The sequence below is a fragment of the Purpureocillium takamizusanense genome, chromosome 6 (genome assembly GCF_022605165.1).
Source record: "Purpureocillium takamizusanense chromosome 6, complete sequence".
In the NCBI taxonomy this organism is placed as follows: Eukaryota; Fungi; Ascomycota; class Sordariomycetes; order Hypocreales; family Ophiocordycipitaceae; genus Purpureocillium; species Purpureocillium takamizusanense.
The window spans coordinates 2,424,189-2,446,601 of record NC_063073.1 but is presented as its reverse complement, the minus strand read 5'-3'; the positions used below and the strand labels follow the sequence as shown (position 1 = coordinate 2,446,601).

The window sequence follows — 22,413 nt, the reverse complement described above, 5'->3', positions numbered from 1 at the left end:
GGCGGACGGGAAAATGTGCAGAAGCAAAGGCTAGCTGAGGTCTGCTGAGCTTGCTTGCTTGCTGCTGTTGCTGCATGTGGGATGACTCGAAGCGCCAAGAAAAAAAAAGGGGGGGGGGTGTGAGGCCAAAAGAACATCATCCTCATTATCATCATCATCATCATCATGATGGACCAGTCCAGTCGCCCGCCGCCCGCCGTCCACTCCACGTCCCCGGCCCGCCCGCCCGCTGGCGCGCAGCCGTTGATCGGGTCGAGCTCGACCAGGACCGGTCCCGGTCATTGATTTGATGCTACCACTACTACTACTACTACTACATCGTGCATACATCCAATACACACACACACGCACCTGCATGGTCGCCCGACATCCCAGACCCTGTCTCAGTCCTGGATGCAAATTTAGAGACCCTGGGGAGGGGGATCGACACATGTTATATCAACAATCCAGACATCTCGCCCATTGTGTGCTTTGCAGACCATTGTATGCTGCTGCTTGCGTTCGCCCTCTTGTCCATCTGTCTTGTCTGTCTTGTCTTTTTTCTCTCCCCTCATGACTGACGCGAGCCCGCCGCCATGCTCTCGTGCAAAGACCTGTTTTTTGTCTTTGCGCTGACCGCGCTGACCTGGACGGCTCTCGCGGCCGGCGCACCATCGTCATCACCGTCATCATCATGGTCGTCGTTGTCAAAAAGGGGCCGCAATGTCACCAAGGAATTCACCGTGCGCCTGTCGTGGGAGCCCTACGCCCTGGCCGACGTGCCCCGGAACATGATGCTCGTCAACGGGCAGTCTCCCGGGCCGGTCATGGAGCTGGACCAGGACGACTGGGTGGTTGTCAACCTCATCAACGACACTCCCTTTAACACGTCGTTGCACTTTCACGGTACGTCGTCACTCACTCACGCATGAAGCAAAGAAAAAAAAAAAAAGAAGACCACACACACCCAACGACCGAGCGACCCAAACACTCACTCACGAGGGACTACTACCACTAGGCATCGAGATGCACCAGACCCCCTGGGCCGACGGCGTGCCCGGCGTCACGCAACACCCCGTCCACCAAGGCAAGACCTTCACCTACCGCTTCCAGGCGACGCAGTACGGCAGCTACTGGTACCACTCGCACCTGCAGGGCCAGATCGAAGACGGGTGCTACGGCGCCATCCTCATCCACCCGCGCCCCGACGAGCCGAAGCCGTTCCACCTCATCGCCGGCGGGGATGAGGACGTGCAGCGGGCGCTCGAGGACGCCGAGGCCAGCGTGTACCCGCTGCTGATTGCGGACCTGACGCGGCTCGAGTCCAACACCAAGTGGAAAATGTCCGAGGAGGCCGGCATAGAGGTGGTGTGCTACGACGCCCTGCTCTTCAACGGCAAGGGGCGCGTGTCGTGTCTGCCCGAGGACGAGATGGCGGCCAAGATGAGCTCGACGACGCAGCGCGACCTGGCGCTGCTGCCAGGCTCCAAGCTGACTGACAAGGGGTACGCTTTCCTTTTCCCCTATTTTTTTTGCTTTGTTTTCACCTCTCTCTCTGCCTTGTTATACTATACTACAACCCCCCCGCTGGCCCTTCTGCGAAAAAAAAGCCAGCAGCAGCCCTTGCAACTAACACGGGAGCGCGTATAGATGTCTGCCAGCCAAGGTCATGGCCGCGTTTGGCGGCGACGCCAACGCCCTCAAGAAAGACAAGGTGATCCCCGGCGTCTTCGAGGGCTGCAAGGAGACGAAAGGCGCCACCGAGTTCGTCCGCGCCACGTACCGGGGCGGCGACGCGCAGGACTGGATCGCCATCGACCTGATCGGGGCGACCAACTTTGCCACGCCCGTCGTGTCCATCGACGGGCACGACATGTGGGTGTACGCCATGGACGGGTCGTACATTGAGCCGCAAAAGGTGAAGATCATCAACATGGCCAACGGAGAGCGGTACAGCGTCCTGGTGCCGCTCAAGGGCACGGGGCGGTTCAAGATTCGCGCCAACTCCAACACGGCCGCGCAGATCATCACCGGGCATGCCGTGCTCGACGTCCAGGGGGGATACGTGCCGCCGCTGCCGCCGCCGCCCAGAAACCACACGACGAAGAACAAGCATGAGAACAAGAAGGAGCATGGTAACGATGACGACGACGATGGCGACAACGGCGACGACGACAACGACCATGACGGCGGGGATGAAAAGGAGCCGCAGGTCTACATCGACATCATCGGCACCCCCACGTCCAAGGACCTCGTCGTCTTCGACCAAGCCATCGCCCGCCCCTTTCCCCCCGCGCCCATCGCACAGCACGCCGACGCCACCTTTGTGCTCAACATGCGCCTCGACGGCGCGAGCTACCTGTGGGCGCTCAACAGCACGCGGCTGCAGCCCATGGCCTTCTTCGACGCGCGCCCGCCGGTGCTGTACAACCCCAAGCCGTGGGAGCACGACAACGTGACCATCACGACGCGCAACGGCACGTGGGTCGACCTGGTGCTCCTCGCGAGCGTCTTCCCCATGCCGCCGCACCCCATCCACAAGCACGGCAACAAGATGTTCCAGATCGGCGCCGGGCAGGGCGACTGGCGGTGGTCCAGCGTCGACGAGGCCATGCGCGAGCTGGGGCCGGCGCAGTTCAACCTGCGCGACCCGCCCCAGAGGGACAGCTTCCTGTCGCAGCAGGCCGTCAAGACGCGCAACTGGGTCGTGGTGCGATACCAGGTGGTGAACCCGGGCGCGTGGCTGCTGCACTGCCACATCAACAACCACATGATGGGCGGCATGATGATGATTATACAGGACGGCGTGGATGCGTGGCCTGTCAAGGCGAATGAGCATGGGCACGGTACATAAGTGTTTTTTGTTATTTTTTTTGGGGGGTTTTCAAATCACTGTAGAGAGAGCCTTGTTGGTACACAAATTGCGTTGCATAGTCTATAATATTCCATGGCACTTGTACACACTCACACACGCACTCACACACACATATACACACACTCGTATACGTGTATTTATGTTCCGCGGCTGGCCATATCGTCAACGCCCCCATAAGGACGGATTAAACAAAACGATGAAAAGGAGGGGCTTGGTCTTGTGACTGATGTATGTACTCTGGTGTGTCTCTGGTAGCCTGCTCCACAAACATGCCGGCCTAGACTGCATGACCTGACTCTCGCGTCTCACCCATTCATTCACACTCATGGCATCCAGTCGTCATCGCCAACCTCACTCAACCCATGCCGAGCTTCTCCTCTCATCACCACACCTCACAAGCACCGATATTATTTTTAGGCACAGTCATGGATGTGTCCAACAGCATATGCACGAGTGATGACGACCACATGCAGACACCGCCGACAGGGTCGACCACCACCACCACCAACCCCTCGGCTGCCATCATCCCGCCGCCGCCGCCACCACCCAACATGAAGCCGGTTGTGAACCCGGGCGTCGTCGTAAACGTGAACCCGGCTCACCTCCCGCTGGCATCCCAGCTCCAGCTCCTCCGCCCCATCCTCTCCACCAACCCGACCCTCCTGCGCGTCCTCCGCCTCGCCGCCCGCCTCCGCCTCCCCAACTGGTACCTCGCCGGCGGCGCCATCTCCCAGACCATCTGGAACCACGTCTCGGGCCACCACGCGGACCCCGAGAGGGGCATCCGCGACTACGACCTCGTCTACCACGACGCCGCCGACCTCTCGTGGGAGGCCGAGGACGCCGTCATCCAGCGCGCGCGGCGCCTCTTTGACGACGACGACGCCGGCCTGGCGGGCGTGGACGTCGAGATCCGCAACCAGGCCCGCGTGCACCTCTGGTACGGGGACAAGTTTGGCGTCGAGTGCGCGCCGCACGCGAGCGTCGAGGCGGCCATTGACTCGTGGATCTCGACGAGCGCCATGATAGGCGTGCGACCGCGCGGCGGGGACCGTCATCATAACCCTGATGGTGATGATGCTGGCGATGGCGATGGCGATGACGATGACGAGTGGGACGTGTACGCGCCGAGGGGCCTGTCGGACTTCTTCAACATGGTGGTGAGGCCGAACCCCGTGCTCGGCAGGCGGGAGCAGTACATGAACAAGGTGGTGCGCTGGCAGCAGCACTGGGACAAGCTGGTGGTTGAGCCGTGGCCGCATTCATGATGGCGCACACTTGGAGAGGGGGGGGGGTAAGCACGGTGTATGATGTGTTGCAGTTTATGAAGCATGTGTCGGCTTCTTATCAGACTTTGTTAACATTGCTTGTATCGACATGGCTCAAGGCAGAGAGGGCCATGGCATAAGGCTTCTATTCCAGGAGTGAAACTCGGTAGCACCACAACCGCTGATGCAGACAGAACGTGGCAGGTAAGGTATTAGAAATTAGTGTATTAAGGTGAACATTAGTCTATCGAGACCATTATCGATCTCCAGTGCACCAACACCCCGCCACCACAAGGGAGCGTCACAGCACATCGTCAACTTCAGGCTGCAACTTTCACTCCTCGGAAGCACCGACCCGCCCGTTTATTAGTAAGTTAATAGGAGCACTTGTAGCTCTTCTACAAACAGTGGCATCAAATTGTGAGCAAGCATCGCATGGAGCCGCAGCAGCCTCGCATCGATACCACGAATCGGGAACACACGTACCATGCAAATCTTGTATGTCTGTAGCGAGAGTTAGTGCCTGCTCGATACGCTGATTTTTCTCCCATGCTGCAACAACACACCAGACAGACGGACACTCGCGGGGAAGCCATGACTTACATCGAAGCAGGGGCAGAATTCAGCGGCAACGAATGGGCACGAGAAGTCCCCTTTCTCCTCTTGGCACTTTTCAGCCTATAGCAACATTAAATTGTCAGTTCCTCTTGCCGCATTGGCCGGGGGGTTTCCTTTGGAGTTGGTAGGCTTTGTTTTTGGGAAAGGGGGGCGGGGGGGTTGTCACCCTCTCAAAGCAGGCGTCTTCGATGACTTGGGGGCATTTATCTCTCGCCCGTTCGGCCAGCGTCGGGCTGGCCGACACGGCGGCAGCCAAGGCAACGAGGAGAGCGGCGACGGGATTCATGGGGGGCTTATCATTGGGGAGGGGAACAAGTATGTGGTTTGCTGTGCTGCGTCCAAATAACAGGCAGGAAACAAGAAGCTGCCTGCTTGCTTCAACAACAACAACAACCTTGGGGGTGGGCTAACGCATCGCTCGCAGCTGGTACACCTTCGTTTATATTGACAACAATTACGCACGTTGTTTCTGCAGTTGCTTCGGCCCGGGCATCTAGTTGGGTCTCTTTGTTGATGGCGTTGCGTTTGCAGACAGCAGGGTGGCGTGTCTTGACTTCCTGTTGGTACTAGAGCTCTCCGGGCACCGTGGTGAATGGCGATGGCCTCGCTACAGGCGCTTGCGCCTTTTATCTTATTTTATCTTTTCAACCCCCCTGGCGTTGAGACCTGTTTCCACTCTAGCCTGTCCGTCTGCCGGCCGCAAAAGGGCCGCCTCCGGAAGCGCTCCTCCAAAGTACGTACGCAAGGTACGGGCAAGACTTCAATGGGGAACATGAGAATTGGGACAACAGGCACGCGCACCCCGAACCTCGGTGGGGAGCGAGGGTCAATCAAGCAAGACATGTCGGCTGCGCGGGCGGCGGTCGAGGGGCTCACCTTTCTACGTATACGGGATTGGAATGTGCGCGTGCTCGCTGTGTGTGGCGCACGCATGATTGGGGGGTCGCGACGAGGCTGGGGCCGATGATGCCTTGCGATGGCCTCAGAACGGCGTTGAGACGACCATCCCTCCCTCCTTCGGCGGGACAGTTTTGTTATTCGAGTCGTAAAAAAAAGCCTAGGCCGCCGCCTCAACGTCTATGTACGAATACGTTACATGTAGTAGTTAGCTGCTGCAATCGGCTGGGAAAGCCCCGCGCGTGCATCGCTATGTAGGCTACTTCTGACTTCTTCGCACGAACCAACCAACTTACATGGCGCTGTACCAAGTATCATACTTTTGTTGTTATTGTACGAGCGCCGGAATTGAATCGCAGCATGGTCTTGCCGTGGGGCCATCTACGGAGAAAGTTAGTAGCCTTGTTTGGACCCATCTGCTTTCTGTCAAGAGTCAAGACCGTCCTCTAGTCCCGCCGGAATAGGCAGAGGCAGTCTATCAACGCCCAAATCGCTCTGTCGCCCGAAAATGACTGCGCGAGCGGGGAGGGGGCGTGCTTCGGCAAAAACATATTATCAGAGGCCTTTCCTGATTCTGTGACGGGAAAGAAAGCATCAGGGTGGAAAAGTAAGCAGGACGGACCGGATCATGGTGGTCAACAGAGGGAGGAGGATCCGATTAGCGACACAGCAAGAGACTACCTAACGTTGACTTACACGGCCTCACTAGGCAGCCAAGTAACTAACTATTTTATACCGTTTACCACTGCTACTGTTTCAACTGTCCCCGCAACGTGTCCATGACAACCGGGAAGAGCCTCAAATACAGCCCGTCAGTCAGCCCCCAGTCTGACAGGGGCGCCTCATTCATGGGGCAGGCAGAGAGCCCAGCAGGTTAAGTTAGTGCGCCGTTGCGTACCCGCCCGCCCTGGTGCCAGCATCGTGCGCCTTCCTTCCCGTCGCTGCTGCTGTTGCTGCCCGTCTGCCTGGCACTGCCGCCGCCATGAGTCACCACGCCAGGCCTCAGCAGTAGGCATCAATCAATCAGCAAGCAACCGTGCTCTGTCCTGGACTATTCGAGGCAGTTGTCCTGAATAATTAATTCTAAATTGTTCAGCTGCGTCATCATGATGTGTTAAAGTGAAGAAATGTCCCGCGTCCTGCTCTCCTCTCCGCTCCGATTAACCGCCCTCACCACCACCACCATCATCTCGGCGGCGGCGCGTCACGACGTTCCCGGCATCGCCATGGGCATCCTCAACTCCTCCCCCCTCCGGCTCTTCTCGAGCTCGACAAACAAGCCGCAAGCCAAGAGCCCCCAGCAACGGCCAAGCGAAGGCGGCGGCCCCAGGCTCGTGTCCTACACGTCCAACCCCGTCCCCATTCCCGACGACTTCCTCACCTCCTCCTCTTCTTCTCCTCCGCCTGCCGCAGCCGCCGTGTCCTCCCATCCCATCGACTTCGCCGCCTCGCCCCTCCCCGAGCTCGCCGGCCGCATCGCCATTATCCTGCGCGACGTCCTCTCCCCCGCCGAGTGCGCCCGGCTCATATCCCTCGCTGAGGCGTCCGTCCCTCTGCGCGACGACACCGACAACGACAACAGTGGCGGCGACGGCGACGGCGTCAAGGCCTCCTCCGCCGCCTGGCGCCCCGCCCTCGTCAACCTCGGCAACGGGCTCGAGGCCCCCGCCCCAAACTACCGCGTCAGCGACCGCATCGTCTGGGACCAGCAGGACCTCGCCGACAGGATATGGCGCCGCTGCCTCCAGGCCGACGACGGGCTGCGGCGGACGCTCGCCCGGGTCCCCGCCGGGTGGCGCGACGACGGCAAGGGCGAGTGGAGGCTCAAGGGCATCAACAGGCGCATGCGCTTCCTCCGCTACGGGCCCGGCCAGTACTTCAAGCCGCACTGCGACGGGCCGTACTGGTACTTTGAGGAGGAGGAGGAGGAGGACGGAGGAGGAGGCGGTCGTCGCGAGGTGCGCACCATGTATACCGTGCATTTGTACCTCAACGATTCGGCCGCCGAGTCGCCCACGGGCGAGGGTCACGTCGGCGGGGCCACCGCGTTCCTCTCGCGCGATAGAAAGCGCAGGCTCGACGTCAATCCCAAGGCGGGAAGCGTCTTGATATTCCAGCACGAGGGGCTGCTGCACGAGGGCGCGAGAGTGGACAGCGGCCTCAAGTACACGGTCAGGATGGATCTGCTGTATAGGTGGGAGCCCGAGCAGACCGAGTCCAGCAGCCCGGCATAGCCATTATATTTGGTAGGGTAAACCTCGAATATCATCATGACAGGGGGCCATTCCTCGTTCCCCATGACTCCAGTATGTGTCAAATCCATCCGCAGCTACTTCTTGTGCGTCTTTACGTGATCCAATGCATTTCCCGGCTTGGTATCACCTCTGCTTGGGCATCTTCTTGTCCTCCATGGCTTCAATGTCCTTTTGTTTGTGAAAGTGTGGCGCCAGCTCCGCCAGCCAGCGCGCCTCGATGGGCATCACGCTACGCATGTACTCCTTGGTCGTCTGCACCAGCTCAAAGTACACCACCATCTTCTCGGGCGGGTCGACCGACATGAGGACGCTGCTCGGGTGGATCCACACGCTCGTGTTGTTCTTGACGGTGCGATAGCCGTCGCCGCTCTTCTGCAGCCGCGCCGCGTTGGGGAAGAAGCCCGCCGTGATGGCGCGCTTGATGGGCCGCAGGTTGGATGCGCCGCAGCTCGACGGCGCCACCTCGACGCGCTCGCAGAGCTTGGCCAGCTGATCGCGCACATCGCGCGCGCGCGTGAGGGACCGCTGTTGCAGAAAGTTTTCCCGCGCCCACACCGGCGAGAAGTCGCTGTCGACCCACTGGTTCCAGACGTTCAAGAGCGAAACGTGGTCGCCGCCATCCTTGACCGTAAAGCGGTTGCGCGCGCTGTCGGCGTGAATCTTCTTGTCCTTGGGCCGGAAGAAGAGCGCCGACGCCTCACCCAGCATCGACACAATGGACAGCACCTCGTCCACGCAACCTTCCTTGTCCGCCGCCAGCACCGCCTTGGCCAGCATCGGGTCCGTCGGGAACTCGGCCATCTGGCGGCCGAGCTTGGTCATCTCGCCCTTGTGGTTCAGTGCCTGCAGCGCAAAGAGCTGATTCAGCGCGCCGATGAGCGCCTCCGTCGGCGGCGGGTCCATGAACTCAAAGTCGAGCAGCTCGTTGATGCCGAGCGACTTGAGCTGCAGCACCACGCCGTTCAGGTTGGTCCGCTGGATCTCGGGCGTCGTCGACTCATCCATCTCGTTCATGTAGGCGAACTTGGTGTACAGACGGAAGCACTTTCCGGGCCCGACACGCCCGGCGCGACCGCTGCGCTGGTTGGCTGAGGCACGCGAGCAAGGCACCGCGACGAGGTTCGACATGCCCGTTGCCGGGTTATAGATGTTCTCCTTGACGTAGCCGGGATCAATGACGTAGACGATGCCGTCGATTGTCAAACTCGTCTCGGCAATGTTGGTCGCGAGCACGACCTTGCGAGCACCGTCAGGGGTTGGCTCGAAAATCTTTGCTTGTAATTCAGACGGAAGGTTGGCGTAGATGGGGCAGATGACAAGCTCCTTGATGCGGCCAGCTAGCTTCCGCGCCGTCTCGGAAATCTCCAACTCGGCCGCCTCAATCTCGTCTTGGCCAGTAAGGAAAATGAGAATGTCACCCTTGCCCTGTGTTGTGTGGATCTGGAAGGTGGTCGTGATGGCGGCCGCCAGGTAGTTGGCCTCCGGCGCCGGGGTGTAGTATATGTCGACGGGGTAACGTCGACCAGGGATGTTGAAGATGGGCGCGTCATCAAAGTACTCGGAAAACTTGGTAGCATTCATGGTCGCAGACGAAATGAGCAGTTTGAGGTCCGGCCTCTCGCGCGCGAGATCCTTGACCAGGGCCAGGAGAATGTCAGTGTGGACCGTCCGCTCGTGCGCCTCGTCGATCATGAGCGCCGAGTAGCCCGCGAGATTCGGCTCCGTCATGAACTCTCGAAGTAACATACCGTCCGTCATGTACTTGAGGACCGTCTTGTCGCTCGTGTTGTCCTCGAAACGGATCGAGTAGCCGACCTCGTTACCCACCTTGACGCCCACCTCGTCGGCCACGCGGGCGGCAACACTCATGGCGGCGACTCGTCGCGGCTGCGTGCAGCCGACCTTCAGGCCTTTCTTTGTATATCCCGCCTCGTGCAGGTACTGCGGCAGCTGTGTCGTCTTACCGCTACCGGTCTCGCCGACGATGACCAAGATCTGATACTGTTCCAGGGCTTCCAGGAACTGGTCGCGGTACTGGTAGATGGGCAGACTCTTGCGCGTCTCCTGGATGGACAGCGCCTTCTTCTCAGCGGCCTCGATCTGCGCATCGAGGAACATTTGCTCCTTGGTTTTGGCCAGGTTCTTGCCCTCGCCGGCGAGCTTCGAGTCAAGGTTCCACTGAATGTACTGCGCATCATCCAAGACGTAGTCGTAGGTTTCGTTGACCCTCTCCGCAATCTTGACCTGGGCCTTGGCCTTGGCCGTCTGCTCCCGCTCCCACTCCTCGTGCTCTGTGACGAACTTTTCCTGGCCATACTCGTCGCGATCGACGTATCGCTTGTACAACGCCTCCTCCTTCTTTTTCCGATCCAGCTTTCCCTTTTCTGTGATGTAGTCTTCGGGCATCACATAGCCATCCCGGTGATCGTCAATCTTGAGTCGCTCTTCGGCCAGCCGCAGGATCTCGCGGTTCTTGGCAAACTCTGCCTTTTCCTTTTCGGACAGGCGCATGCCGCTGCGCAGCTCGGCCGTCTCCTCGGCGACCTGCTTGCGTAACAAGGCCAGACGTTCCGTCTCGCGCTTCTTGAGGTATTCTTGCCGAGAGCGCTCTCGAAGGTCAGGCAGCGCCGCGTCCCTGGCCTTGGCATCGTCGGCCAGCCGCTGTCTCGACGACGCCTCGCCGTCGCGGTGGTTCTTCTTTGATCGCCCCTCGTCCTTTTCCCTGAGTCGCTTCGCAAATGCCTCCCGCTCTTCGATGTCTTTCTGACGCGCAAGCTCCTCCTTGGCGCCGTCTGACAGGTCCTCATCCCGAGGCTCGTCGTGGCTCAGCTTGACTCTCTTGCTGGCCGACTCTTCAAAGTCGGGGGGGTCGTCATCGTCCCGAGCTTCCGGTTCGTCCGAGGGCGGTTGCTCGTCACCCCAGCGGTCGTCAAAGTCCGCTTCTGCATCGCGCCGCCGGAAACCTTTCGAGCGGCCGCTGTCGTGGCGATGGGAGGACGAGCGGGGAGATCTCGAGCGCGAACGGTCGCGCCTCGGCCTTGACGAACGGGAAGATTTGTCGTCTCTATCTCGTTCTCGTTCTCGTTCTCGGTCGCGGTCGCGGGGCCGGTGCTTGTGTTTCTTCTCCTTGGTGACCTTTTCAGGGCCGACCTCGCCGTCGTCCATCGGGAGGAAGGCATACTTTTTGGAGCTCATGGCGGCGACGGTCGATGCAAGGCGCGAGGGGGAGATGAAGCAGCCAGTCTGTCGACGGCTACGCCGTACCTGCTTCTAGGTCTGCCGTCGTACTGCAGCAGATACTGACCCTCGCAGTCCACAAGGAAATTCTGCGGCGGCTGATTGCTCTCCGGAAAAGGACGAAGTCGGCTGCGGGTGCCTTCCGCCTGCGAAGAAGGTGCGTGCCTGTTGCGCTTGCTATTGACAGGCGCGGGCAGGTCTTTGGCGGCAGGTCCCAGAAAGTTGACGCAGGCAGGGTTAATCCGACCCAATCATGCGCGGCTGATAAAAAGCGCCCCACTTGCTTATCGTGGAAAGTGGCCCGCCACGCGCCAGGGCAGCCACCCGGGGCGGGTTGGCAGGGCAGGGTCCATCCGCTGTAAGTTAACACGCTGGTAACTAAGAAGCTGCCGACGTTGACGTTTCTCCTGCGCATTCCCATCTCTGGCCGCCGCGCGCTCACTCATTCCCAACCGCCACGTCGTCCTTTTTGCCCTGCAACGAGTTCTATTCTTCTCGTCTTCGGTTGCTTAGTCTTCCCTTGCTTGTTTGTCCCTTCAGTTCCCTTTGCGGGCCTCTCGGCCACCATGTTGCTTCACAGTCTCGGTCTGCTGCTGCTTGTTGGCCTCGCCCAGCTCGCGCTTTGCGCCGAGGACTACTACAAGGTGAGGCGCTCCCGTGAGCGCTTTACCGCATGCCATGCTGACCGTGACAGGTCCTGGGAGTGGAAAAGGATGCGACAGAACGGCAACTCAAGTCGGCGTATCGCCAACTATCCAAAAAGTTCCACCCAGACAAGAACCCGTACGCCGCCACCCCTGGCTCGATCCGCGAACCAGCCCCCCTCTCCCCTTCTCTTTCCTCCTTCGCGGTTGTGCTACTATACTGACAACTTCGATTGTGTAGGGGCGACGAGACAGCACACGAAAAGTTCGTTCAGGTTTCCGAGGCCTACGACGTCCTGTCCGACCAGGAGACGCGGCACATCTACGACACCCGGGGGCACGAGGGCGTGAAGCAGCACCAGCAGGGCGGCGGGCAGGGCGGGCACCACGACCCGTTCGACCTCTTCTCGCGCTTTTTCGGCGGGCATGGGCACTTTGGGCACGCGCACCGTGAGCCGCGCGGGCACAACGTCGAGGTGCGCGTGGAGATTTCGCTGCGCGACTTCTACAACGGCGCGACGACCGAGTTCAAGTGGGAGCGGCAGCAGATCTGCGAGACGTGCGAGGGCAGCGGCTCGGCCGACGGCAAGGTCGATACGTGCGGCGTATGCGGCGGGCACGGCGTCCGCATCATCAAGCAGCAGCTCGCACCGGGCATGTTCCAGCAGATGCAGATGCGCTGCGACGCCTGCGGCGGGCGCGGCAAGACCATCGCCAACAAGTGCCCGACGTGCAGCGGCGCCCGCGTCGAGCGCAAGTTCAACACGGTGACGCTCAAGGTCGAGCGCGGCGCGGCGCGCGACTCGCGCGTCGTGTACGAGAACGAGGCGGACGCGAGCCCCGACTGGGTCGCCGGCGACCTCATCGTCAACCTGTCGGAGAAGGACCCCTCTGAGGACGAAAACCCGGACGGCCTCGACGGCGTCTACTTCCGCCGCAAGGACGACGACCTGTACTGGACAGAGGTGCTCTCCCTGCGCGAGGCCTGGATGGGCGGCTGGACGCGCAACCTCACGCACCTCGACGCCCACGTCGTCCGCCTCGGCCGCCCGCGCGGCCAGTCGGTCCAGCCGGGCCACGTCGAGACCGTCGCGGGCGAGGGCATGCCCCGCTGGCACGAGGACGGCGACAGCGTCTACCACAAGACCGAGTTCGGCAACCTCTACGTCACCTACGAGGTCGTCCTGCCCGACCAGATGGACGCCGCCATGCGCGACGACTTTGCCGCCCTGTGGGACAAGTGGCACGCCCGGAGCGGCGTCGACCTGCTGCGCGACAGCGGCAGGCCCGAGGCCCCGCTGTCCCCGCCGCCGCCCGCGAGGGACGAGTTATGATGATGATGATGAGAGAAAAAGAGACAGAGCGACAGGCACCCAGTCCGCGAGATGTCTTGCTGTGTTAGGTAGTACCTGAGAAAAGAGCAACCTGTACCGTGTAAGGGGAAGCATTTTCTTTTTGAAAACCTTGGCGCAGGCAGGTAGGTAGGCGTAGAGAGAGGGAGGGACGATAAGTGTACGAGGTACGACGGCCGTGCGTCTTCCGTATAGGAGTCGGTAGCAGCAGATCTAGGCGCTTAGACGAATACCACCACATGGGATTGAACAATCTGCGGGCTTCGGCTTCACCCTTTCTCTTCCTTCGCCCTGTTAGGTCACGTCGGCCGCGTAGGTACTCAAAGGTGCGTGTGTGTGCGCCATGTATAATGTCAAGGAACATGTATATACCAACGTAAATCACCATTGTTAGAATCGTACCATCTACTAGAGCCTGCATTACTTCATCTCAAAACATGGCGTTTCATCCTTGTCCTCGTAGCAGCAGCAACATGGTTCATCCCCCATCTTGATCCCGACCGACCGACCGCCCGCCCAAAGCAATAGGAGAAAAAAAAAGACATATCGTAAAGAGGAAATCGTCACTTCGTCATCGTCACTTCGTGCGTCCTCCCCGTCGCCAGTCGTAACCTTGTCTTGCCGCTTGCCTTCATCTCACATTCGCCCTCGCCAAGCGTCATCGTCACTTCCCCCGCCGTCGTCTCCGTCCCTCGTCTGTATTTCCGTCGTGGTCGCGGTCCTTTCGCTCACCATCATGGGGAGCGCCGCCGCCTGCCGGTGGTAGCAGACCCCCGCCAATGACCTCTCCAATGACACTCATCCAGCTGCGCTGCCCCCCAAGCGCGCCCGTGACGTTGCGCACCAGGCGGTCCACTGCCTCTTGCTCAGTACCGCTCACCTGCCACGCACCTCTGACGTCCCACCCACCGGGGCGTTGCGCTGGCCGCTCAAAGGTTCCCTGGCGCGTCGTCCACCGTGCGTGAGTGGCTGAGCGCCCGTTGAGTGGCCGCCCCTGGGAATCGAACCGATCTGGCAGATCCTCCACGTCGTTGTCGGCATCAGCGTCCCGGCCATGGCCACGACGCACGATTGGACGATCGGACGAGGGATCCGAGGAACGGCGACGACGCAAACTGGGCCGCGCAGTGGTTTCTTCGTCACCATCGTCCGCATCGTGTTCGTCGGCGTCATCCGAAGATGCGTCCGCGGAGGCCGCCTGCCCCTTCTTGTGCCTCTCCATCGTCTTCGAGCTTTTGGGGGAGAGAGGGATAAAGGAAACCGACTTGGATGCAGTCGGCGGATCCCTAGGCGACGAGGCCGCGTACGGATGGTCGGGCCTCATGCCATCTATTCGAGTATCAGCTACTGATCCCCCGTCCCCATTTATAGCGCGAAAAGCACGACTTAACGCACCCTCTCCTGCGTGCCAGGCGGGGTTCCCTCGATCTCGGGACAGGTCACTCACATGGTCTGGCGGGTAATTGCCGCTAGGAGGCGGTGGCCCGGCAGGAGGTGGTGGAGGTCCCGGCGGGCCGGGCGGACCGGAAGGCGGAGGACCCGGAGGACCTTGCGACGGATAGGTGCCGCCCAGGCCCGGTTCGGGCGCGGGTGGCGGGCCAGGCGGCGGCGGCGGGACGTATCCCATGTAGTCCTGCGGCATGTAAGGCTGATACTCCCGCGGAGGGTTGCCAGCGGCGTCAGGATACGGTGCGTAGTTAGGGCCGCCGCCCGCCGCCGGACCCGGGGTAGACGGGTATGGCGGATAGTATGCGCCGCCAGACGCAGTCGGAGGAGACTGTGAGCGATGGCCGTGGCGATCGTCGGCGTAGTCGTCACGTCTCCTACGCTCATCTTCGTCGTAGCCTGCGCCTGCCTGCGTTAGTATATCAGCCGCCAACGCGTGGAAGCACCATTCACTCACGTCTTCTCGCATCATCTCTCTCCCTTGACCTCCTCTCCCTTGACCTCTGCTCGCGCTTCTCTTGGTCCTTTCTGTCCTTGAACTCCTTGATACCGAACGCGGTCGCGCCAGCCGCCGCCATGTTTCTCAGCCGACTCCTGCTCCGCTTCCTCTCTTGATCCGACGGAGACGAGGACACGGATGGATCACGACGCCGGCGCCGCCTGCGACGGCCATCATCACCCCCTGATTCGTAGCCACCGCGCGATGCGGACCTCTGGGACGGCGGTAGGGGGTCGCGTCCGTACTCAATCAAGCCTAGCTCAGGATCAGCCCCGGTCGGTGAGTAAGGGGATCTGGCCATGGACCTGCTCCTGCTCCGGCTGCGACTCATGCCCCTGTCCCTGCTATAGCCTCTGCTGCGCGACCGACGGCGATAGTCGCGTTCGTCGTCGCTGAAACTTCGGGCTCGTGACCGCTCTCGAGATGCCTCCTTCTTTTCCTTGTGGTTCTTCCAAAGCTTGTTCGCAACACCGGCGGCCGCTGCGACGCCCGCAATCTCGGCACCGCGGCGGAGCTTGGACTTGCTGCGCGAGCGGCTTCCGTGGCGAGAGCGGCTCTTGGACTTGGACTTGTCTCGGAAGTGCTTGATGATGCCGGCTGTGGCAGCGGTCCCAAGCGCGGCTTTGGCGACCGTGGAGATGCTGCGCCGGCGGCTCTTGGACTTGGAGCGGGTGCGGGATACGGAGCGTGAGTAATATTCCTCTTCGTCGGAGTGGTAGCCGCCCCGCGTGCGACTGCGACCGCGGTGCGCCTCCTCCTTTTCCACCTTACTGGATTGATAATACTTGGCAGCACCGGCAGCGGCGAGGGCAACTGCAGCGATGCCCAGGCCCTTTTTGAGCCTCGAATGATGGTCGGGAGACTCGCGCCCGTCGCCCCAGCGATCCTCGTAGGCACTGTGAGCGCGGCGAATGGCCTCAGTCCCAAGAGCGCCGAGAGCAGCACCGGCGATGACCTTGCGGCCGCGGTTCTCGGGCAGGTCACCGTACTCGTCGCGACGACTGGACATGAGAGCGCTGATACCGGCGCCGGCGAGAGCGCCCTCGGCCAGCTGTAGCTTGTGCTGGTGGTGGGGGCTGCTGCTGCGCTCACGACGGACGACTGTGCGGCGAACATAGTAGTCGTCGTCGCCGCTATAGTAATCATCATCTCTACGCCGGCGCTCATATCGGGATACTGAGTAGTCGTGGTCTCCTCGGTAGGGGCCAATATCGCGCCGCTCATGGCGGTAGTAGTACTCTTCATCGTACGGGTCGCGCTCGCGGCGGACCATTTCGCGGTCCTGCTCCCGGTCGCGCACAACGACGACGCCGGGCTGTTGGCGAGGCAGGACAATGGGCGCGGGGGGCGGCGCCTCTTGGACGATGATTTTCTGAGGTTCCGGGACCTGCTGACGGATGATGACGGGAGCGGGGGGAGGGTCGGCTTGGGAGTAGTATTCCGTCTCCTTGCGGTAGCGCTCTACTTCATGGCCGTGGTCGTCGTCAAAGCGCTCCTCGAACTTTTTCTCGACCTTGATCTCATCGTCGTGGCGTGTGTGATGAGATCGGCGGTCCCAGTCGCGGTCGCCATCGAAGACGGCCACGCGTGAGCGGTCCGGCTCGCGGCGGGCATCGCGCTCGACATCACGCTCATAATAGACGGTGCGCGAGCGGTCGCCAGCGGGTTCAAAGGCGGAACGAGGCCGGTCTGAGGGCGACAGAGGACCGCGGCGTTCATCGAGAAAGTCGCCAGAGGTGCGGGCTGAGAAGCGGGAGCGGCGGTCGTCGTCTGCTTCGACCCTTTCACTCCGGTCGAAGCGTTCGCTTCCGCGGCCTGGGTTGACCTTGTAGCGGGTGACGGTGGTGCTGCGATAGCGGTCGTCGTCGGAGTCGCTGTCGCGATCGCGGTAGGATCGGGGCCCGCCGTAGGCGTGTCCCCTGTGAACGTCACTCATGGCGCTGGGCACGTCGCAGCTGTCGGCTCTGTTGTCGGCGAGCGGGTTGCGCCTCGTCTGGAGCAGGGACGTCTATGCGGTGGTTGAGCGGTGGATGAAACAGGAGAGGGAGAAGGATGACGACAGAAAGATGGAAGTGGGATGGCTGGGGAGGGGGATGGTGGGGAGGGGGGTTGTCGAGACTGCTGCACCTTGTTGGGGGCCTCACGCTGGGCAGAGGGAAGCAACCAGGGAAGGGACGGATGGAAGACTCTTGATAGGGCTGGCTGGGGGCAGTTCGTCAGCAGCGTCAGCGGGGTGTCGGTTTTTTTCTTCTCTCCCGCCCTGTCGCAGTGCCCCCGGTCCCTGTGAGTGCATCGCCGCGATTCTTCAAGGTTGGGCGCCTTTTGTGCAGAGGTGGTCTCACCAATACGATACAGACGGCAAATAGCGAGAACAAAGGAACAAAGCCCCCCCACCGCCAAGCAAGCAATGGATGCCGCATTCCACGGGCTGCCAACGGCCCAAGAGTCTTGGCCTCGGATGCACCGCCGCACTGCACGGGCTCTGCAGCAGCTGCAGCAGGACCTTGGAAGCGTCGAGAAGCATAGAGTACGAAGTACAGTATTAGTAGTGGACGCTGTGGCGGAGGCGGCGGCAGGCGTCCTCAGTGTCAGGAGGCGCTGAACGGCGGGCAGGGCTGTCCCCAAGGCGATTTGGTCGGCGCTTGGGTATGACCAGGTTGGTACCTGTACCTTACCTGCAAAGTCAAAGCCGTATACCCTCATCAGGTAGTACCTCTAAGGTACTATAATGTGGTACAGGTCTACTGTAGCTGCCCCCCATCCCGATACGCGGAGCAGTCGGCGGGCGCCGCTGTGCCTCCCTGGTGCAACGGGTCACCACCTCCCTCCTATCCCCTCCTATCCACACACACACGCACGAACACAGGGTCATACGGCCACCACCCCGTCAGAGACATGCGGCCCCGTGACCCCAGCAGACGAGGCGAACCCGCGAGCCGCAGTCATCAGTCGCCTTGCCGGGACCCGCATTCGATCCCTTCGCTTTTGTGTGTGGTGTTTGCTCCGCCTGTCCTGTCGGCAAGACGCCCGCCCCGCTGCCGATGCACCCGCCTCCTCCTCGTGGCTCAGACGCCCGACCGACCAAACAGATTGCCCACACACCCATGCCATGCATGTGCGTCGGAGTCTGCTCACTTGCAGCTCAGCCGGCGTCGCCGCGTGTCTGTCTGTCCGCCCAGGACCCGGTGCGTTCAAGCCTCCGCCACGGCTAAAAAACGGCGGCCAGCGCATCGTACCTCGTCTCGCAGGCACAATCCAAGTCAACTCGTCGTACCCCTATACGCTCTTGTTATCGATTTCTGGCCATTGTCGTCGCCTCGTCTCAAGTGGGCTCGGTTCGGCCCGCCGATTCTCGCGCTACCTCGGTTTGTGGCTGTTGAGTTTGGCCGGCCGATCATCTTGCGAACTCAAACCGCCACGCTGACGTTTCTACTGTCTGCGGAGCCACACGTTGCTGGGCCCGAGAGCCCTGTCTTGAAACATCGCGCAAGCAGACGCCATCTGCTTGCCCATGAACCGTCGCCTGGTGGCTCGCAACAACTTCATCGAGTGGCCGAGTTGAGCACTGGCCGGCCGCAGTTGTTCCAAGTCACGGTTCCACCATTCACACTGTTACGGGAGGGGGCTCTTTCAGCGTCGAAAAGTGGCTCAACTCCATGACCCCAAAAATGAGCAATAGAGATATTTGAGTCTTCAAATGTCCCATTCCTTATTACCTCTACTCACAGTTACTCACATCATCCGCAAAGGCGCGGCCATTGAGAGACTAATGTTCCTTGAGCAATGACAGCGTTTCCACGCATAGGTCCAGACTGTTGGACGTTGTGGCGAATTGTCTAATAGTAAGAAGTAAACGTAAACTACATTAGTCTCGAAACTCGACCCTACCCCTGGAGACAACATGTATAATGCCTCTTGTGTCAAATCTTGGATGCGCTTAGCGGTGGCTCTTGCCATTCTCTGGGCAGAACGTCGGACGTCTTGTGAGAAAAAACAACAAGTCACCCGTACCGCAGAGTGGCATGTTGGTCATGCGATCCAGGTTTGCACGCCTTCAAGAGGGGTCTATAGTCTGTCCTCGCCGATGCTCTGGCTCGGGTCCACGTGAGACCAAGTCTCAAGCCCCGCTCAATGATAGCTTCTTTGCCACGTCGAAGCAGACCGCTATGACCGTCGAAGCCTTCCATGAGCGACTTGAAGATATTAACAGTGAGTAAGAAGTAGCTCATGAAGGGAGAGTCCGTGCAGGCCGACGATACGCGGGTCCCGTCAGCCTAGGCCAGTCGGCTTCGTCAGCGTTTTGAAATAAAAAAAGCGCGCAACGAGGACTAATATGACGCTGTCACGTCTATAGGTACGTACGCGTTCCCAGCCACATGCATGTTTCTGGAAATCATGTCACGTCCATGATTAGCCTCCAATGCATACCCTCCTTCTCACAGTATCTCTGTTGGGGCTCGCGGGACTCGTTGCCGTAGGAGATACCCTACCCCCTCTTAAGCCTCATTTGCAATATGAAGTCTTCTGCTCCGAGCCCAGGGGACCGCAATGCTTCCCGCCTTACGCCCGCTGTTATGGGCCCCATATAGAGTATCGTACTGAGGCGACTTACGACCAAAAACTTCGAAACATCATAGACAGGGAATGTGCAGGCTACTGCCAGTGCAGAGACGAGCCTGACTCGGTGAGTTGATTGCCCCTGGGTTCGCTGGGAAAAGCGGTCGATAGGCTGACATGGCACAGATCTACAGGTATAGGTCCCTCCCATGTTTTGACCTCGTGCTGGACCTGAAGCCGCCACCGCCCGATCCATCTACCAGAAAGGAAGAAAAGCACGGGGTAAAACAACTTCCGAAACTCAGACCTGATTGAGGGGGAGAGAGAGACACCACTACTGCGTTCATTTCTCGAGGGCAGAATCCCACACGGTCCAGGAGGTTGGGTCATACAGGATTGTCAGAAGGGCTGCCAAGCAATCGCGCATTTAAGAACCCGACCAGATGTCGTACTAGGGTCTTGTATGGGATCAATTGTCAATTTGAGATAGGAGGAAGATCTAGAAGGAAACTCTGTTCTAAAATCGGTAGCGACTGAATGGGCGCCCAGGTGTGCTCCAACTAGCCATCTCTGTCTTCCCTGTAACTCAAAATTCGCGGTCATACTTTCCTCCATTAAAAACGAGAGTTTATAATCAGACGGCAAGTGAGCCGCGTATTTCACTTTTCTTTCTCCCTGCTGCGGTCTACACGCGCCGCGGGATCAAGCTCCGAGAGCATGGCCGAGATTCTGGCGGTCCTCAGGGGTCAGGTTCCTGAACTGCACCTTGTCGCTACCCATTGGGATCGGGACCGGGCCGCCGGCCTGGGCAGGGTTACCGCTCAGAACGGTAACGAGATTCATGCAAGCGGGAGGAAGATGATCAATATCCACCGCTAGGTATATATTTAGTACGTTCTCATCGCCTCGATGATGCTACTGTATTGGGAATGTCTGAGGAACTTACTGGCATCATCAACATTGGTGAAAAAGACCTGGATTCCCCTGTCTTTTTGCTCGTTGAGTTGCTGAGTGCATTGGTCGATGGACTCCTGAGAGACGCCAGGGGGATAGTCGCGGGCCATGAGGGTGTTGAATGAGGCGGCATGGCGGCGAAGCTTGGGCGAAGGGCAATACTTCGCGCACATGGTTGCACCGGCACCCAGGGTGCCACCGACCACACCAGCAGCGATGCCTGACCAGATTGCCTCGGTGATAAATGGTGCAGGGCACATCTGGAGTAGACCGACAGCAGCGGCAAGAGAGATAACGGGAAGTGTGGTAGAGACCATGTTGACGATTCTGTGTCAGGGGATTTGATGATGTAGAATATTCGTTTGCTTCTTGATACTTATTTGCGTCGCGATTGACTTGATGCTGGATGTCATGAGTTGTTCATGGTATGAGGTGGGTAGAGGCCGCCCTTTTATATCCGTCTCAGGACTTACACGGTGCTCCCACGTTTGAGAACCCCCTTCAACATCCTGTGCAAACTCTGACGTGTTGCTGATCTTGCTGCCTGGGCCCCTGACGGCTTCTCACGGGCATCGACTTGAGGTTTGCCGAGTTGACAAGAACTACGCTGTGACGCTGATCAGCTACTCATGACAACATTTACGACATGTAAGATACAGACTATGACGCTTTCCAGCCCGTATACCATGACCATAGCCTGTTGGTCTGCCTTCAACAAGGGTGGGCTCATGTCGATCTATGACACAATGGACTTCCTTCCGGACATGTCTTTGGGCATCGTAGAAATGCCTTGAGCGAACGTTGTTGCAAAATCATGCGACGATCCTTATGTATGGAAAGAGCACGATTTGCAACTACTAGTATACCGCGACATGAAGGTTATCGCATAAACAGTTTCAGCCTGCTCATCCAGGCCTTACCACGTCGCTTAGACAGGGAAGCTTGGTTAGATACATCTTGTGGCTCGCAATATCCATGATTGTATTGCGCCGCGGCTCTGAAGGTAAAGTACACTGTCGACAGTATCGAACTTACATCTTTGGGCCGTCCAGTTAGATGCGTACTTTGAAACTTCTACCAAAGCGGGCTTGGTGGGCTTCTGAAACCCATTGCTGCCCCACAAAGTCGGACATGGCGTCATAGAAGTGGTCTGCTATCCTTCTTTGGTAGGCTGGCCTTCATGATGAACTTCACCATAGTACTATTTTACCGTATCGTACCACACAGGATACAAGCATTGCAACCACTGGTGTTGGTTCTTCAGCATCAAAAAGTAACCATAGCGGTGGTAGTTCCCGGTTCTACGTTAGTTGTTGGTTAGGAGCCGCAAAAAAGGCTCGGGTTCAACCAACCCGTCTGTCAGGTCCACTTGGAAACGTAGCTGCCTGCTCTTGACCAGGGGCTGCAGATCATATCTGTATTTGCAACTGAACCTTCAACATTCATTGAGAGTCCGGTTGAGAGCCGTATACAATTGCGCCTGATTGAATACTCGAACCTTCCCAAGTCGGAAATAAGGATCCGCGTGGTGCCAGGGCTGCACGTAGTGTTGAGGCCGGACGTGCCCCGATCTTGCTCATCCCAAGCAGTAGTGAACGTGACCCAGGAGATGTTTGCACGGCGACGTGATTCGTCGGCATATATTTCGGCATGTGTTGGGCGTTGTCGGGATCTCCCCCAACGTCTGGTAACACGACGTACCCAGTTTTGGAAAATTCGACTCCCACTACGGTCATCTATGGAGTCGATGCAGATATACACAGAACAGAATTATGGACAGAATATCCAAGGAGAGTGTCCGGCTTTGCTGTGAGGATTTCCGCTCTCATCAG

At 59.4% G+C, this 22,413-nt stretch overlaps 8 protein-coding genes across 9 annotated transcripts; 4 read left to right on the top strand and 4 right to left on the bottom strand.

Moving 5' to 3' along the window:
* The first annotated feature begins 176 nt into the window (after nt 1–176).
* On the top strand, nt 177–2,947 carry JDV02_007233 (uncharacterized protein). Its single transcript, XM_047988706.1, has 3 exons — nt 177–885; nt 998–1,484; nt 1,630–2,947. The coding sequence occupies exons 1-3, from the start codon at nt 576–578 to the stop codon at nt 2,831–2,833; spliced, it is 2,001 nt and encodes a 666-aa protein (XP_047844704.1). The 5' UTR covers nt 177–575; the 3' UTR covers nt 2,834–2,947.
* Nucleotides 2,948–3,174: 227 nt separating this feature from the next.
* Nucleotides 3,175–4,365, top strand: JDV02_007232 (uncharacterized protein). The gene has a single exon (XM_047988705.1). It carries the CDS (start codon nt 3,217–3,219, stop codon nt 4,120–4,122), a length of 906 nt encoding a protein of 301 aa, XP_047844703.1. The 5' UTR covers nt 3,175–3,216; the 3' UTR covers nt 4,123–4,365.
* A 27-nt stretch (nt 4,366–4,392) lies between these two features.
* JDV02_007231 (uncharacterized protein) lies at nt 4,393–5,117 on the bottom strand. 2 transcript variants are annotated; one of them, XM_047988703.1, is made up of 4 exons: nt 4,907–5,117; nt 4,726–4,800; nt 4,609–4,626; nt 4,393–4,520 (listed from the first exon to the last, which is right to left on the bottom strand). In XM_047988703.1, the coding sequence occupies exons 1-4, from the start codon at nt 5,024–5,026 to the stop codon at nt 4,497–4,499; spliced, it is 237 nt and encodes a 78-aa protein (XP_047844701.1). In that variant the 5' UTR covers nt 5,027–5,117; the 3' UTR covers nt 4,393–4,496. The 2 variants fall into 2 exon arrangements, with proteins under 2 accessions (XP_047844701.1, XP_047844702.1); XM_047988704.1 differs by having other exon boundaries at nt 4,393–4,626.
* Nucleotides 5,118–6,417: 1,300 nt separating this feature from the next.
* On the top strand, nt 6,418–7,934 carry JDV02_007230 (uncharacterized protein). Its single transcript, XM_047988702.1, has one exon. It carries the CDS (start codon nt 6,765–6,767, stop codon nt 7,869–7,871), a length of 1,107 nt encoding a protein of 368 aa, XP_047844700.1. The 5' UTR covers nt 6,418–6,764; the 3' UTR covers nt 7,872–7,934.
* On the bottom strand, nt 7,829–11,298 carry JDV02_007229 (RNA helicase). The gene has a single exon (XM_047988701.1). The coding sequence runs from the start codon at nt 11,085–11,087 to the stop codon at nt 8,016–8,018; it is 3,072 nt and encodes a 1,023-aa protein (XP_047844699.1). The 5' UTR covers nt 11,088–11,298; the 3' UTR covers nt 7,829–8,015.
* Nucleotides 11,299–11,528: 230 nt separating this feature from the next.
* SCJ1 (DnaJ- protein scj1) lies at nt 11,529–13,510 on the top strand. Its single transcript, XM_047988700.1, has 3 exons — nt 11,529–11,773; nt 11,824–11,912; nt 12,015–13,510. The coding sequence occupies exons 1-3, from the start codon at nt 11,696–11,698 to the stop codon at nt 13,105–13,107; spliced, it is 1,260 nt and encodes a 419-aa protein (XP_047844698.1). The 5' UTR covers nt 11,529–11,695; the 3' UTR covers nt 13,108–13,510.
* On the bottom strand, nt 13,246–17,596 carry JDV02_007226 (uncharacterized protein). The gene is made up of 2 exons (XM_047988699.1): nt 15,029–17,596; nt 13,246–14,970 (listed from the first exon to the last, which is right to left on the bottom strand). The coding sequence occupies exons 1-2, from the start codon at nt 17,004–17,006 to the stop codon at nt 13,790–13,792; spliced, it is 3,159 nt and encodes a 1,052-aa protein (XP_047844697.1). The 5' UTR covers nt 17,007–17,596; the 3' UTR covers nt 13,246–13,789.
* Nucleotides 17,597–20,329: 2,733 nt separating this feature from the next.
* Nucleotides 20,330–20,898, bottom strand: JDV02_007225 (uncharacterized protein; the record flags this gene model as incomplete). The annotated part of the gene is made up of 2 exons (XM_047988698.1): nt 20,330–20,502; nt 20,574–20,898. The coding sequence occupies 2 exons, from the start codon at nt 20,896–20,898 to the stop codon at nt 20,330–20,332; spliced, it is 498 nt and encodes a 165-aa protein (XP_047844696.1).
* Between the last annotated feature and the right edge of the window lie 1,515 nt (nt 20,899–22,413).